A 15,322-nucleotide genomic window follows, 5' to 3' on the forward strand; every position below is an offset into this window, starting at 1 on the left:
TATTGCTGTTTTTTAGCCCAGATAACAGGCACACTTTGGGTAAATGGAGAATGGGAAGGTGGAGGGGAAAGGGTATGGAAAGTGATAAACATATGAGATATGTATGTAGCAATTCCCCCGAACGAATGTATCGCAAACATACATTAATAAAATTAAAAATTCACTCCCCCAAAGAAATGAGCTATTTGTTTAGGGCCCTCTGCTTGATGTGGTGAAGCTTGCAAGTCCCACGGCAGCTTCTTATCCCTGAACTGCTCTGTGCTACACACGCAAAGGCCAGTCCACAACACGCCGAGAATGCCCATTGGAACTAGCACATACGGTAACCGCGGTCCCGCCAGCACCGTCCGGTATCCAGGGCACCCCGCGTCCAGCCGCGAGACGCTCACGCGCCCTGCAGTCGTTCTGGCTTCCGGTGGTAAGGCCTAGGCGACCCTTTCTCTGTCAAACTGAGGAGATCGACACTATCTGTGCTGGACTGCTCTTGCCTGAGCATCTGATTTGAGCGTCGAGTGGGTCGGGAGCAAGGGGAGGAAGCCTGCCCTCCAGAAAGATTGCGGATTGGAGGAGAGGAGGAACAGGGGGCGGAGCCTGGGGGGTGGGAAGCAAGACGCCGCATCAACAGTGTAAGCAATTTCGCTTCCTGCAGCAACCGCCGGCTTGCTCGAGTGTCGGGAGGCTTCGCTTCGGGCGGGCTTCCTGCACCTGATCAGGGTGAAGCGGTGATTAGGGCTGAGGGAGGCCTGCGGGGTGGGGCGGGAGGTACAGGTACAGGTACAGGAGGGAGCCTGGGGTCCAGCCCTCTGGGGCTGGTAGTGGGGAGGAGGCCGGCTTGGGTCGCGCCGGGCCAGAGTGGAGGAGAAGCCGGGGTAAAACGAGCACCTCAGCTCTATCGCTGGGGTTTGGAGGCCGGGCTGTGTCCGCGGCTGGGCCGGGACGCGCGGAGGACGTGTTCAGAGAGTTAGCGGGCCTCCCGGGTCCCAGGCCGCCCTGTCAGACAGGGTACGGCAGCCGGGAGGGGCGCGTCTTGGAGGTTCCCAGACACCTGCAGTTGCCCTGCTCCTCGGTCCCTGAGCGCGAACTTACTTGGGAGGTGGGTGAGCTGCAGAGGGAAGTTCTTTACCAGTCTCGAGGTTGCCGATACCTATATATCTCCCTGAATTTTTCTGCCATTTGAGACAACTCCGCCTCAGTATATTTCAAAAGTCTTTTTTGAGGAGACTTGCTTTCCCAGTTTTCCCAGTCAGTACTGCATTTCCATTATTAAAAGAATGTTCTGAACAAAAGCATAGGATTGGAGTGGGTGGGTGCTTCTAGGCCTTTGAGGGGGGCCTTCTGTCTAGTTTAGTAGTGATTATTCTTAAGATATCCAAAACATGAGAATCGCTAGGACTTTTGTGTAAAGTGAGTTATTTCTCACGTGATTTGTTAAATTATCAAGTATTAATTCAGTGCAAAATTAGTACAATATTGTCAGTAGTGGTAGTTGTTTGTCATACTGCCCTGTCTTATTTCTGATTTATTCGAATCTTGTTTTCTGCCACTCAAAAACTCCCATCTTGCCATTATTCTTACAAAAGAATGTTTTTAGTTTTTTTCTCTTTGGTTTGGGCTTGTGAGAAAGATTGGTTAAATCTCTTCTGAGAAGCAAGACAAATTTCCTGAGTCCTCCGTTTTTCTTCTTTCTGGGAAAAGTAATGTGGATCATGTAATTTTTTTTTCATTTACTGTTTAAGTTGATGTATCAGCCAACAGTTTATCAAAAAAGATTTCTTGATGGAAGTTAATGTTACTAGTATTCAACTGTCTCACGTTATCAGATAAATTTTGGGTATTTAAAAAAAAAACCTGTAGTTAGAAATGACTGGACTGATATGTGTATTTTCCACCTGAAATTTTGCTGTTGGACAACAGGTCCACTTTCTATATTTTAATACCTGAGTAGCTTTCTGACTGGCTTTAGCAGCAAGAGAGTGGTAATAGGGCAGCATATACTGTACTAGCCTTGAAATAGAAAAAGGTTAAGTTACTGGTGGGATGGAGGTCTTTAGATAATAGGTTAATATTTCTACCCATCAGTAAAGATTCTTAATTAATAAAGTTATTAAAGTGCCAAAAAAAGAACTGTAATGTAGTTTTATCAGGATCTTGGTGTCCTATAACTTAACGTTTCAGAGACTGCATTGGCTGCATGTTTTAGTGACATTTTTATCTTCATATTCCAAAGCCTAATGAAAATTTTATGTCTAGGTGACCTGCAGATTGCTAACTCTTGTTTGTGATGTTACTTTTGAGGAAGAAGAATGTAGGCTGTTTTTCAAGGCTTTGAGAGTTGTCATTATCTTTTGTTTAATTTGCTGTTGTTTTTTGGTCATTCTGGGTGCAGTGCTTTGTTCATTCTAGGCAAGCACTCCACTACTATCTACACCCCCAGTCAGAAAACTTGGGTTTAGACTTTTTTTTTTTTTCCAGATAGAGTCTCATTAATGTAGTTTAGGCTAGCCTGGAACTCACTATGTAGCCCAGGCTGGTTGAACTTCTGGGGATCCTCTTACCTCCGGCACATGCCAACACCTGGCTAGAAAATTTGGTTTCATACTTGAGCAGTTACCATCGTATTTCCCAAACTTTTATCTTGGATTATAGGTTATCATGATATTTTAGGATTATTTTCTTCTGTTCCCTAAACAAGTTGCTATCAGTGACCTTCCTTCCTTCTCTCCTGTCTCCTATTCTTCTTCCTTCCTCTTTTTTTCCTCTTTCTCTTTTTTTCTTATAAACATTTATTGCCCAAAATCCTGTTCGAGTCAATGGTTTCATTTCTGCTTTAATTTATTAGTCAGTTATGAATCAGGCAAAGCCTTAAGTAGTTAGAGAATATAAATAAGCTAGAATGGAAGTGTGTGAATTTTGATCTAAAGAAGAACTTTGCTGTTAGACGTGGGATTTAGTTACAAGTTTACTACCATCTCTGACCCTCTAAGGAAGTTGTAGGTTCACTGTATGTTGGTTGCCTCAGAGGTAAATTGTAGTAATAAGGCCCACTCTGGGCCTTCCAGGATTAGTGTAAAAATAAAATGAAATGGTAAATATGATCTTGAAGGAGAAAAGCATTGTATAAGAGTGTAATATCCTCTTTGTAAAGTATATAGCATTTTAATAACTGAAGGGTTATACTTCTTGTTTTTGAAGTATAAATTTAAATGGCAAGCAATAAATCTTACCACTCTCTTGTAACCTCTCACTGGTGATTTACTGCTTTGACTAAGTTACTATTTTTCATTATTTAGAAGCCCATTTAGAAGATCTTTATCCTTAATCTGTATAAGTTTAGGCTTAAAGAGAAAACCCAGGTTCATGTACCTAGGATGAAAGATGATCGAGAACAGCGTATTAATTTGAATAGTTGTCATAGGTTATGAGGGATGGCTTGAGCTCATTGTGGAGATTATGTGGAAGTGTCATTATAGGATGACTATTTCATTCCTTTTCTTGAATATATTTATTTTTGTTATTTTTTTAAAGAGAAATGTTGAAATAAGTAAAATAAGGCTGAGAAATTTATGTGGTTATGTAAAACCATTTTCCCCCATAACTTTAAAAGTTACTATCATTATTTTAAAAAGTTATAGAGCCATAATGATGTGAAAATGCTTCCCCCTCCTTTTGGCCTCTTTACACTTATGGCTTTTCTGAAAAGTTTAATTCATTTTAAGTTTTTGAGTATTTATATGAAAAATAAATTGGGTTTATAATAATAGTTTTAGGTGCCCAGAGTCTTTTGCTGTAGGCAGCAGTCTTTTAAGCCTTAACTTAAATATGCTAAACTAGTTTTACTTTTTGATTTTCATAGATAATTGTCACTGAATAGGATTTTCCAGATGTTTGCATGTTGTTTGGAATCAACTTTTGGTTTCTAAGAAACTTATATCTCTTGCTTGTTTCTCTTTCTCAGACTCATGAAATGGCCACAGATGATAAGACTTCCCCAACCCTGGACTCTGCTAATGATTTGCTTCGATCTCCTACTAGTCCTTCTCATCTCACACACTTTAAACCTTTGACGCCTGATCAGGATGAGCCACCTTTTAAGTCAGCATATAGTTCTTTTGTAAACCTTTTTAGATTTAACAAAGGTAAGACTTGTTCTTAATGATCAGAAAACTTCTCGTTCTGATTCTTTGCAGTTGCCTCTTTTAACTTTCAGTCTGTCTTTGCAAGAAAGTGAAATACTAAAAAGGTGATGGCTTTAATCATAGGTCCCTACGACTTTCTGCTTAAGCAGAAAAAGCTAGAATTTTCACTGCAGTGTCCTTGATTATTTCTAACTGGAAGTCTGCATTTAAAACTAAATGTTAAAAGGTGGTCCCTTTGAAAAGATAGAGTAGCATTTTGTTGTTCTTAAAAAATTTTATTAATGTGCTTTAATTTTTTTAAGTTCACAGAATGGACTTTGTTTTTAGGAAGTTAATAGCAAAGAGATTTTAATTAAAGTGCTGAGGAAGCAGTGCATGGGAGGGAAGGTTTTCATTTTTAAAAAGTTGGAAGCTTTTAGTAGGACTATTGTGACAACTCTGTAAGGTGTATGTGATATGAAATGAAAAGTATTTCTATTTCTGTTTTGATTTTTTTGTTTTTTCAATACAGGGTCTCACTGTGTAGTTCAGTCTGGCCTTGAACTCATGGTCATCCTGCCCATAGCCTTCCCAGTGCCAGAATTTATAGGGATATGCTACCACGCCTGGCCAAAAAGATACTTTTAAAATGAATGCTCCTTAAGTAATATGTTTTGTATCTGAAAGAAGACTTTAAAAAAATATGGTCCTGTCTTTTGCCTTCATTTTGTCTTTGTTGTTTGAAGTATGTTAGAAAGTAATCCTTGTAAGGAATTTAGGGGATTAATAGTTTAATCAATTTAGTAGAAATTTTAGTAATTCTAACTGAATTTCTTTAGTGGTCATGTTTAACATCCTCTAAAAACTGTTAGTATGTTTTTGAGACTGACTTTTTAAAAAATAAACTATGTTTTAGAATAGTTTTACTGAAAAAGTGGAAAGATAGTACAGCAAGTTCCCAGGTACTCCCACACTGATTTTCCTCCTTACTATATCTTACTTCAGTATGGCATATTTATTATGATAAATGAACTATTGATGTATTTTTATTACTATATATATTGTTTTGTTCAGATTTAAAAAAATATTTACCTAATATTTTTCAGAGTTCCATCCAAGATTACATATTACATTTAGTTGTTATAAAACATAACTATTACTTTAGCAAATAATTTTTTGTTTTGTTTTGTTTTTTTTGATTCTCGGGATCGAACTCAGGACGTAGTGCTTGCGAGGCAGGCAGCGGCACCACTGAGCTAAATCACTGGCCCTAGCAAATAATATTTTTATGCTTAAATATGTCATCATGTAACTCTTTTATCGAAGCAAAACATTTAGTGGCACATTTTAGATATACGTAATGATAACATTTATTATAAGGAATTTACCTGTACATGATGTATCTTGCTTCTTTTTCTTCCCCCATTCACCCTTTCACCCTTTGGCCCCTTCTCCTCCTTATTTATAAAAGCTTTGTCTCCATTTTTTCCTTCTATTCTCTTTTTTCTTCTTGTCCCTTTTTCTCCCCCCTCCCCCCTCCCTTGTTGCCTTTTTTATTTGCACATTTTCTTCCCATTTTCCAATATTTATTAATACATTTTGGTCCTGATTTCCACTTTTGGTTTCCCACACCAGAAAAACAATGTATTTAAACATGTGTGTCCAATTTCACTTAAGACTATGGTCTCAAGATGTATCAGTTTAGCTAGAGATGGCTCAAGCTTATCCTTTATGGCAGAGTTGTACTCCTGTGTTTAAAAAAAGCCACATCTTTATCTTTTCACCAGTTGATGGGCATTTGGGCTGTTTCCAAGATTTAGCTATTACAAACTGTGCTGTTATAAACATGGGTGGGTGTGCATATATTGCTGTGGTATGATGTACTTTAGCAAATATTTATTGAGAACTTAGAAACTGTTCTAACAGTGCAAGGGATGTGTCCCATAGTCAGAAAATCTAGACCTTCATGTGACTCTTCATTCTGTTTTTAATACGATCAAATAATTTTAAATGAAATGTAAAGCATGTATATCATGGTACCAATGACATGATGATTAGCCTGTAATTTTGCCCTATTCTTTGAATTTTTTCTTTAAAAAAATACTGTAATTTTAAGTTATGTATATAACATACATTGTTGTCTGGAATATTTTAAAGAATTTTAGGTTTTTTAATAATGCAAAGCTTTCCTTTGCTACAGAGAAAGGAGAGGCAGGTCAAGGAGAGCAGCAGTCTCAAAGTGGAAGCTGGTCCAGCCCTCAGCTCCCTTCGAGGACACAGTCTGTGAGGTCACCTATTCCTTATAAAAAGCAGCTCAATGAGGAACTGCAGCGGCGTTCTTCAGTATTAGGTACAGCAGTGTTCTCATTTCATGCCTTCTGTATGTCAGGTTTTTCTGTTGTATTCTGTTTGGGAGATTGGTGATTTAACTTTCCTGCTGTTCTTAGGTAGTGAAATAAACAAAGCTGTTTCTTAGGTAGTGAAAGAATTTGTTGATACCTGAAAGAATTCTTAAACATGTCAATAAATTTTAATTTAGGAGTGGCACAATCCTCTTGACTTTTTTTTTCTTCCTTACTTGGGTTTCAGCAGAAAACAGTTTGCAGCATTCCCAAGAGAACACAGGTCAGTTTCAACTTTGTGAATGAATTTTGTGCCTGTTATTGGGATGCTAATGTGCATGCCTCTGGCTGTAGAACTATCAACTCCATTACTAGGCTGCCACTTGCTACTAACTTCTGTCCTTGTTGGATGTGAATTGCCAGTGTGACTGTATAAACTGAGCTCCCCTTGCCTGCTTGTTCTCCACCCTGGTCTACTATGCAGCCATCTTCATTTTTGTGCTCTTCTGAGTGTGGGGCGAGGATCGGTGTCTGAAGTGAGAGACTAGAGGAAGTGATGGTGGTTTATGTATTAGTTCTGTTAGACTGTTAAGGGTGCCCAATTCAAGGTGAAGGAATGAGGGGAGTGGGACACAGCATTGAGAATCAAATGTCCCTGAACACAGGATCCCGTCTGGTCCATCCTGATTTCCCCATGAGGTTCCTGAATGAAAAATAGCCATAATAGTAGGCTGCAAAGGGATATTTTATTGCCAGTTGAAATTGGTCTACAAAAAGAAGGAGGAGGAACCAAGAAGAAGTTTCTACTGAAAGACTGGAGCAGAACCTCCACAGGTTTTTCTTGGGTGAGCCTCTGCCTGGGCTGTGTCATCAGCGGTTTGGAAGGAAGAGTTGGAAGGCTGGGAGAGGGAGAGAGAAATGGGAACTTCTTTTATTCCAAACCATATCCGCTTTAGCCTTTAGGCTCAATAAATGCTCCTTAGCTTTTGAACTTGACCCATGGAAACACTTTTTGTTGAGGGAGTTCTTGTGACTCCTATGCTGAATTGAGATGTTGTCTGAAAAATTTTATCTACTGCCTCTTCTTTGATGAACTCTTGAGTTTTAAGTTTTGTAAACAACACCAAACTTTCCTTTGCTACAAAGAGAGGAGAGGGGAGCCAAGAAGAGTAAGTGTTTCTGAATTAAGCGTAGAATTTCTTCGCCTGTCAAACTGAGGAATGGACTAGAATCTGATCTTTTAGGGGTTAAAGCCAAACTTTGCTTGTGAAGGTGTGATAAACTTAACTTCAATAAACATCTCTAGGTGGAGCTTGTAATGTCTTTTTTGCTGTAGTTCCTGCTCTTCATTGCCTTGATCAAGTATTCCTGTTTCTTCAATTCTAACTTTCAGGCATTTGAGTTTCAGAAGCCTGGGACTGTTTGGCCCAACAAGTTCCTTTCTCTACTAAAAGGCTGTAATTCTACAATTTACCTCATTCTCTGACCTTGGGGAAATTTAATTCTGTAGTATCTGTTTAGTTAGAGAAGCAGCTAAGACTATTTGAGTAAGGGCAAAGAAATAGACCACATTTTCTCTCAGGGTCTCTTCATCATCTTTTTTTATTTTTTATTAAAAAAATTCTTTTTCGTCTTCTTTTAAGTTCAGTGATTCTTGTGGTTCCAGGAAGGACCTCACTCAGCCTTTCCAGTGGATGATGCTGTTTATACTTTGTTAGAATTTGTTGCCCATGCCTGGGAATGCTGTCGTTATAATTCTCACAGTTTCCTCTGTGTCCTTTTTCACCTTGTAAATCATGGAGAGTTTCTTTACCTTTTGAGATGCAAGGAAAAAGTAATCATTCTAAAACATATATTAGTAACCATACATCTAAGGTCTATACTGAAATTAAGGTATAACTATAGAAAAATTAAAGTTTTCAAAAATATTTTAGATTTGGTAATTATTTTAGTAATTAGTTTCTTAGGAAGTTCTTTATAAATTTGGATTTAGATATCAAATTGCTATTATTTTGTAATCCTTTCTAGAATACCTGACCAACGCCCCCCCCCCCAAAAAAAAACACAAGTAATGCAAACCTAGCAAATAGTGAGTTTGAGGAGATTCAGGGCGGGATATTTTCCATTTTACAGTAACTCCTCTTGTCTGTGGAAGATATGTTCTAAGGCTCCCTGGTGGATGTCTGAAACCACAGATTGTACCAACACAATATATACTACACCTTTTCCTATACATATATACCTGTGATAAGGCATAGTAAGAGTAATAACAATAACGTAATAAATAAAATAATTATAATCTAATAATAGTTCCATGGTCTTTCTTGAAAGAGTCAAGGTAAATATATTTTCAGACTGAGGTAGATTGTAGGTAATTTGAACCTTGGAATATGAACCTAGATAAGGGGAGACTGCTTAAGTTGGGGAACCCTATAGGTTATTAGGTTACTAGGTTTAAGCTGATAGAATGTTTAAACTAATAGGGTGTTTTTTGTCAAAGTATCTCCATTTTATCCTTAGGTTTTAAAACTGGGGGAGGCAGGAATAGTTAGAAAGCTCAGTTGTAATTTTGGTGTAAAATAAGGAAATAATAGGTGGCAACTTTGGTGGGTATATCCTGTTCTGGCCACAAAGCTGGTTTGCTTTAGTACCCATAGATTTGGCTTCTGTGTTGCTGCTTCATATGTCAGTTAAGCTGCAGGGTTTGGGAGATGATAGGAGGAGTAGGATTGGAGTTTTAGCAATCCTCTGGCAGTTTAGTGTGCTTGGATCTTGGTCATATTTACCATGGTAAAATTTAACATTCCAGATATTCTGAAGTTTTTAGAATCTTTGGGGGCTGGGCTATTATATTACATTTCTTTCTGATGATCTGCTCCAGAACTGAACTGTTTGATCCTAATGCCTGCCTATTTGACTTTTGATATGAAGCTAGGTTTAAGACTCTGGGATTGCCTTTTCTTCCAGTAAATGTCCAGCAGTTATTTGTTATAGGTTGGGATCAAAGGGTGTCAGAAATCATTAATAAGTTCTGGCTATGTAAGTGATACTTCCCTGTCCCAGTCCTGAGAACCATCAGTCATCTCAGACATTTCTTGTTTCATATAAGTCCTTACTGCTTATGAAACAGTGTTTTACATTGTAATAAATACTTTAGCCAGGGCCATGGTGCACGCCTGTAATTTCACCATTTGGGAGGCTGAGGCAGGATTGCAAATTCAAGTCTTGCCTGTACAATTTAGTGAGGCCCTCTCTCCAAATACAAAGTAGAAAAGGGTAGGAGTGTAGCTCAGTGAGAAGGCCCTGGGCTCAAGCCCCAGTACTGAAAAATAAAAACAAGAAATCCCAGAAAACTTTCAGTAACCTGTTACTCTAATTCTTAATCCGTATCACTGGGGGAATATAAATATATACTAAAATAGGAGACACCTTGCATCACATATATACGATGTTGTATATAGATAACTAGGAACTATTAGCAAGATTGCATTTTTTTTTTTTTAATCTGACTCAGACACAAGAAGGAAAGCAGAACCTACCTTTGGAGGTCATGACCCTCGTACAGCTGTTCAGCTTCGAAGTCTCAGCACAGTATTAAAACGTCTCAAGGAAATCATGGAGGGGAAAAGCCAGGTACTGTTGGGAGATTTCTTACTAAGTACTTTTAGGGATCATTTCATACCAACTGAAAATGGCATAATGCCTCTTGAAGGAAAGTTGGTTTATTACTTTTTCAAGCTATCAACCATATTTTTAACACATAAGTACTTAGTTTTATTGTGTTCTAACTTATCAGTTTTCCCCCCTTTTATAATTAGTACTTTTAGTGTTCTGTTTAAGTGTTTATTAGGTCATAGTAATAGATACTCTTTAAGAAGTTTTATTTGTGTGACTAGGGTTCAGTTTACTTTTGGTCCTCTTGGGTGTCCAGTTGGACCTAACACCGATATTTTGAAGTAACCACCCTGTTCTGATTTTGTTATGAATCTCATATACATGTGAAGAGAATGTTGGAGAGCTCTCTTCTGTTCTATAGCTCCTTCTCTGTTTTTATTAAATCTTTGCACCAATACTCTGTCTAAAATTATTTTAGCTTAGAATAAGTCTCAATGGCTAGTAATAAATCCTTCAGTTATTCAAGATTGTCTTATTTTGGCCTTTTGCAATCTGTATGAATTTTAGAATTAGCTTGTCATTTTCTACAAAAGAAATCTTGGGTTTTATTTGCCATTGCAACTTAATCAGTGTTTTCAAGAAGACTTCATACATTTTTATTGTTATAGGATAGTGACCTGAAGCAGTACTGGATGCCAGATAGCCAGTGTAAAGAATGCTATGATTGTAGTGAGAAATTTACAACCTTTAGACGCAGACACCATTGCCGATTGTGTGGGCAGATCTTCTGCAGTCGTTGCTGTAATCAAGAAATCCCTGGAAAATTTATGGGCTATACAGGTAAATGCATTTTATTGACAGTATTATAATTTTAAAGGTCATGGCTATAAGATAGTTACAACTATAAATGGAAAGCTAATATTTATTTTGGGCTTTATATGTAAGAATCAGGGACACAATGGTGAAGGGGACATAGCTTTGCTCTTAAGAATTTTATAGTTGAGTAATGAAGTAGACGAGAGTGTTCATAAATAATTAGAGTAAAAACCATTATATCATACATACTAGCAAAACACTATAACAGCATTAAAGATTCTTAGACAATGTGGTTATAGTAGATTTCTAATTTATGTTACTGTGAGCATTTTTATTTTACAAAATAAACATTTTCCTTGACTTAATATGATACTGTGTTTTGGCAAATTGTGTCTTACAGTGTTCTATAAAGAACACAGTCTGGTTTTAGCAGTACAGAAAATTGAATTTATTTGTTGAAACATTGATTTGGGAGTAGAAGATAGCAGAAATCACCCAAAAGAGAACACTGAACATCTGTCTTATTTTTGTTATTATGCAAATCTTTCTGTTGTTCACTTTTAAAAATCTAAATGCTACAGCTTTCAGAATTTCCATTATTTTTCACCCTGATTAAGACTCTGGCTTTAAAGAGACATTTTTACCATTGGCTTTTTCTATATTGAACTCATTTTTCATATTCTATGAAATTTTTCATGCTTTCATATTACTTTATGAAATGCTAATTTGATCATGTTATGGTATTCTCTGCCTAATATACTTTGAACACTACCATTACTTTTAGGACAAAACTTAGGTGAATATGGTTAGTGTTTTAGTTTCTTTTGGCTACCATAACAAAGTTCAACAAATTGAGTGGTTTAGAACCCCAGAAATTTTTGTCTTACAGTTATGGAGGCCGGACATATCATAATACAGGTTAGTAAACCAGTATAGGGATTCTGCCAGTTGTTGAATTGTGTCAGTTTCAGATATATATTCCAGACCTGGGGAAATAATCACAGAGTCCACTTAACTTATTGTGAAATGGACTTGAGGTAAAACTCCACTGATCACCTAACCTTCATAAGCTTCTACTGTGATTGATGGCCCATATTTGGGTCTTCTGGGATTATTGTGAGATTAGAGCTAATGTCTACTAATCCCTGAAAAGTTTGACTGTTGCCTTTATTTTGTGGTGTAGTCATCTTAGTAAAACACTATAAATGCCTCTAGTGAAGGTTGAAAGATGTCTTGGTTATTTTTCTCTTTTCTGAAACAAAATATCTGACACTTAAAGTTTAAAGAGGAAAGGTTTATTTCAGCTCAGTTTGTAGAAGTCTAACCCTTAGTCGTCTGACTCCAAGACAGGTTGGCATGGTAGAGGGACATTGCAGAGGAGAAAAAGTCTGTGGCAGGCAAGCAGGAGCCAGCAAAGCAGAGAGCAAGCAAGCAGCAGCAGAAGCTGCAGAAGCTGCTCCTTTTTATTCCTTCTAGGCTACCCACCTTTCGGGTAGTGTCACCCATACCTGTAACTATACTAAACCAATCAGTGGACTCATTTAGTAATCACATACCCTTAATCCAAGCATCACTCACCCTAGATCCAGCCACCTCCCAAAACTCCAACCTATGAGCATATGAAGGTTTTATTTTGCATCTAGACACAGGCCAAAACAAAAGATTAACAGTTTGAGTTTCTGGCAGTACAGTGGCATTCTTCTTTAAGGAGACCCAGTCTCCTCTTCATTCACGGAATTCTGGGCAGTAAAAGGCTTAAGGCTAGGAATCGATTGAGAGATGATAACTGTGTTGTTCACATTTTAGACTTCTGTCCTCTTGCTCTGGAATTCTTCCTTCTGTCTAAGTCAAGTGGGAATTTATAGTCTGCCCATCTATTCCACATCTAGGGACACCGATGAACTAGTTAATGCTATAGCGCACTTTGAGTCATAATATTCTATTACTTCTTTAAATCTGGTGTTTACCTTGTCTTTGGGTATTAAGTGCTGTTACTTCACCTCTGCCACTTTGGAGTTCATTTATCTCCATTATATTTAGTTTTCCTGATTCACTGGTAGCAGTTCCTGCTATAATTTCTGAGCTACAAAGAACATCAACCATAAGAACAACCAAAGCTCTTCAAGGGTGCTCGGGTTCCCTTATAAATTTTATGTGTGCCAAAAGGTCTGTTCTCTGGGGTTGGGTGAGCAGGTTTTACATGTCAACTTTACTCTTTTTTTTCCCCCTGTATGTGTGACCAAGTAAAATTTGTAATAAACAAAGTTTGTAATATCTGTAGATAAATCCTTAAGTTGTATATAAAGAGAAACTTATTAGAACTTCATTTTATTTTTCTGTTGAATTGAGTACTAGCTACCACATATACAGCTTCTTTTAGACTTTCCAAATGTTAGCACAGTTAGCATGACCTTATCAGTAATCAGGTCATAATTTAGATCCCAATTATGTCAGCATCTCATTTGTTCAGGTGATCAGGAACTCTTACTTGTTTGCTTTAGCTTTTAGTTCATGGTTACATCGTAAGGTAAAAAAGATCTGAATAGCTCCTGCTGTCACAATTACAAGTGAGTATTTTGACCAAATAACCCCCCTGGCTTTTATTTATTTATTTATATATTTTATTTTACTTTTTTTTGCCCCATTAAGTTTATTGGTATGTTTAAAGCAAACAATACAGTTACATTCATCATTGGGATCTTGTACCTTTACATGTATGTCTTGGTTCTTATTTTTTCCCCATACACCTGGCCTCCCTTCAGCCCTTTACTCTTCCTTTTATTTATAAAGACTTTGTTTCCATTTTTTCCTTTTTTCACATTTTTTTCCCCTCCCCTTACACGTTCTCTTTAGACATTTTCATCCTGTTTCACACTATCAGTTATACCATTTGAACCTTATTTATTCACACCAGAGAAACTATTTGGTATTTACTCAAGTGTGTCCTATTTATTTCACTTAAGAGTATGGTCTCAATGTGTATCCATTTAGCTATAAATGTCTCTAGTTTCTCATTCTTTATGGCTGAGTAGTACTCCATTTTATAAAAAAAAGCACATGGGCATTTGGGTTGTTTCCAAGTTTTAGCTATTACAAATTGTGCTGCTATAAACATGGGAGTGTAGATATCACTGTGGTATGATTCTTTTAATAATTTTGGAAAGATACCCAACAGAGGAATAACTGGGTCAAATGGGACCTCTAATCCTAGTTCTTTGAGGTATCTCCATATTGATTTCCACAGTGGTTGCACAATTCTGCACTCCCACCTAGAGTGGAGAAGGGTTCCTTTCTCCCCACTCCCCTGACAACATTTGTTATTGGTTGATTCCTTGATAGCAGCCATTCTTTCTGGGTAAGGTGGAATCTCAGTGTTGTTTTTATATGTATCTCTTGAATAACCAGTGATGTTGAAGATTTATTCATATATTTATTTGCTGCTTTTACTTGTATTATCTGAGAAATTTCTATTCATTTCAGATGTCCATTTTTGAATTGGGTCTTTGTATTTGGGAGGTCTGATTTTTTTTTTTGAGTGCTTTATATATTCTAGATAGTAGTCCTTTGTCTGAGTAGTAGATGGTAAATTTTTTTTCCCACATTGTAGGTTGTCTCTTAGCTCTGTTGGTGATTTCTCTTGCACTGCAAAAACTTTTTTAATACAATGAGATCCCAGTTGTTGATTCTTTGAGCAAGTTTTTGTGCTGCTGAGTATTTGTTCATAAAGTCTTCTCCTATGCCAATGTCTTAGAGAATTCTACCTAATTTACTTTCCAGTAAGCTTAGTGTTTCTCTTTTGATTTTTAGATCTTTAATCCACTTGGATTTTAGTTTAATGCATGGTGAAAGATACAGGTCTAGTTTTAATGTTTGACAAGTTGAAATCCAGTTTTTCCAACACCATTTATTAAAGAGGCTGTCTTCCTCCAATGGGGTGGTTGGCTCCTTTGTCAAAGATGAGGTAGTTGAGTATGTCTGGTATTGTTTCTGCATCTTCTGATCTATTCTGTTGATCCTTGGGTCTGTTTCTTTGTCAGCACCATGCTGTTTTTAATCACAGTGGCTTTGTAGTGTAGTTTCAAAGTTGGAAATTGTGATACCCCCTGCCATGTCTCTGTTGCGTAGAATAGCTTTTGCTATTCTAAGTCTCTTCTGGTTCCAAATGAATTTTTTGAGTATTTTCTCTAGTTCTGTGAAATATACTGTTGGGATTTCAATTGGGATTGCATTGAATCTGTATAGCAGTTTTGGAAGTATGGCCATTTTCACTATGTTTGTTCTTTCCACCCAGGAGCAAGGGATGTCTTTCCATTTTCTTATGTCCTCTTCCATTTTTTTTTTCCAGAGTGCCATAGCTTTCAGTGTAAAGGTCTTTCTTTTGTCTCCTTCATTAGATTGATTCCTAGATACTTCATTTTTTGGATGCTATTGTGA

At 37.3% G+C, this 15,322-nt stretch overlaps 1 protein-coding gene across 13 annotated transcripts in view; it reads left to right on the plus strand.

Moving 5' to 3' along the window:
* The first annotated feature begins 526 nt into the window (after nt 1-526).
* The window catches only part of Pikfyve (phosphoinositide kinase, FYVE-type zinc finger containing), a 120,655-nt gene continuing 105,859 nt past the window's right edge, over nt 527-15,322 (plus strand). For 5 of the 13 annotated variants that reach the window (XR_778673.2, XM_010616064.3, XM_010616071.3 and 2 more), the window contains exons 1-6: nt 635-714; nt 3,956-4,136; nt 6,316-6,465; nt 6,705-6,740; nt 9,972-10,090; nt 10,741-10,912. Coding sequence is in view for 12 of the 13 variants with exons in the window: in XM_010616064.3 (XP_010614366.1) it covers nt 3,965-4,136; nt 6,316-6,465; nt 6,705-6,740; nt 9,972-10,090; nt 10,741-10,912 (649 nt within the window). In the remaining variant the exon portion in view is untranslated. The other 8 variants (XM_010616067.2, XM_010616065.3, XM_010616068.3 and 5 more) reach the window with 8 other exon arrangements.

Source organism: Fukomys damarensis, unplaced genomic scaffold, assembly GCF_012274545.1.
Source record: "Fukomys damarensis isolate Sample0158 unplaced genomic scaffold, DMR_v1.0_HiC HiC_scaffold_16, whole genome shotgun sequence".
NCBI lineage: Eukaryota > Metazoa > Chordata > Mammalia > Rodentia > Bathyergidae > Fukomys > Fukomys damarensis.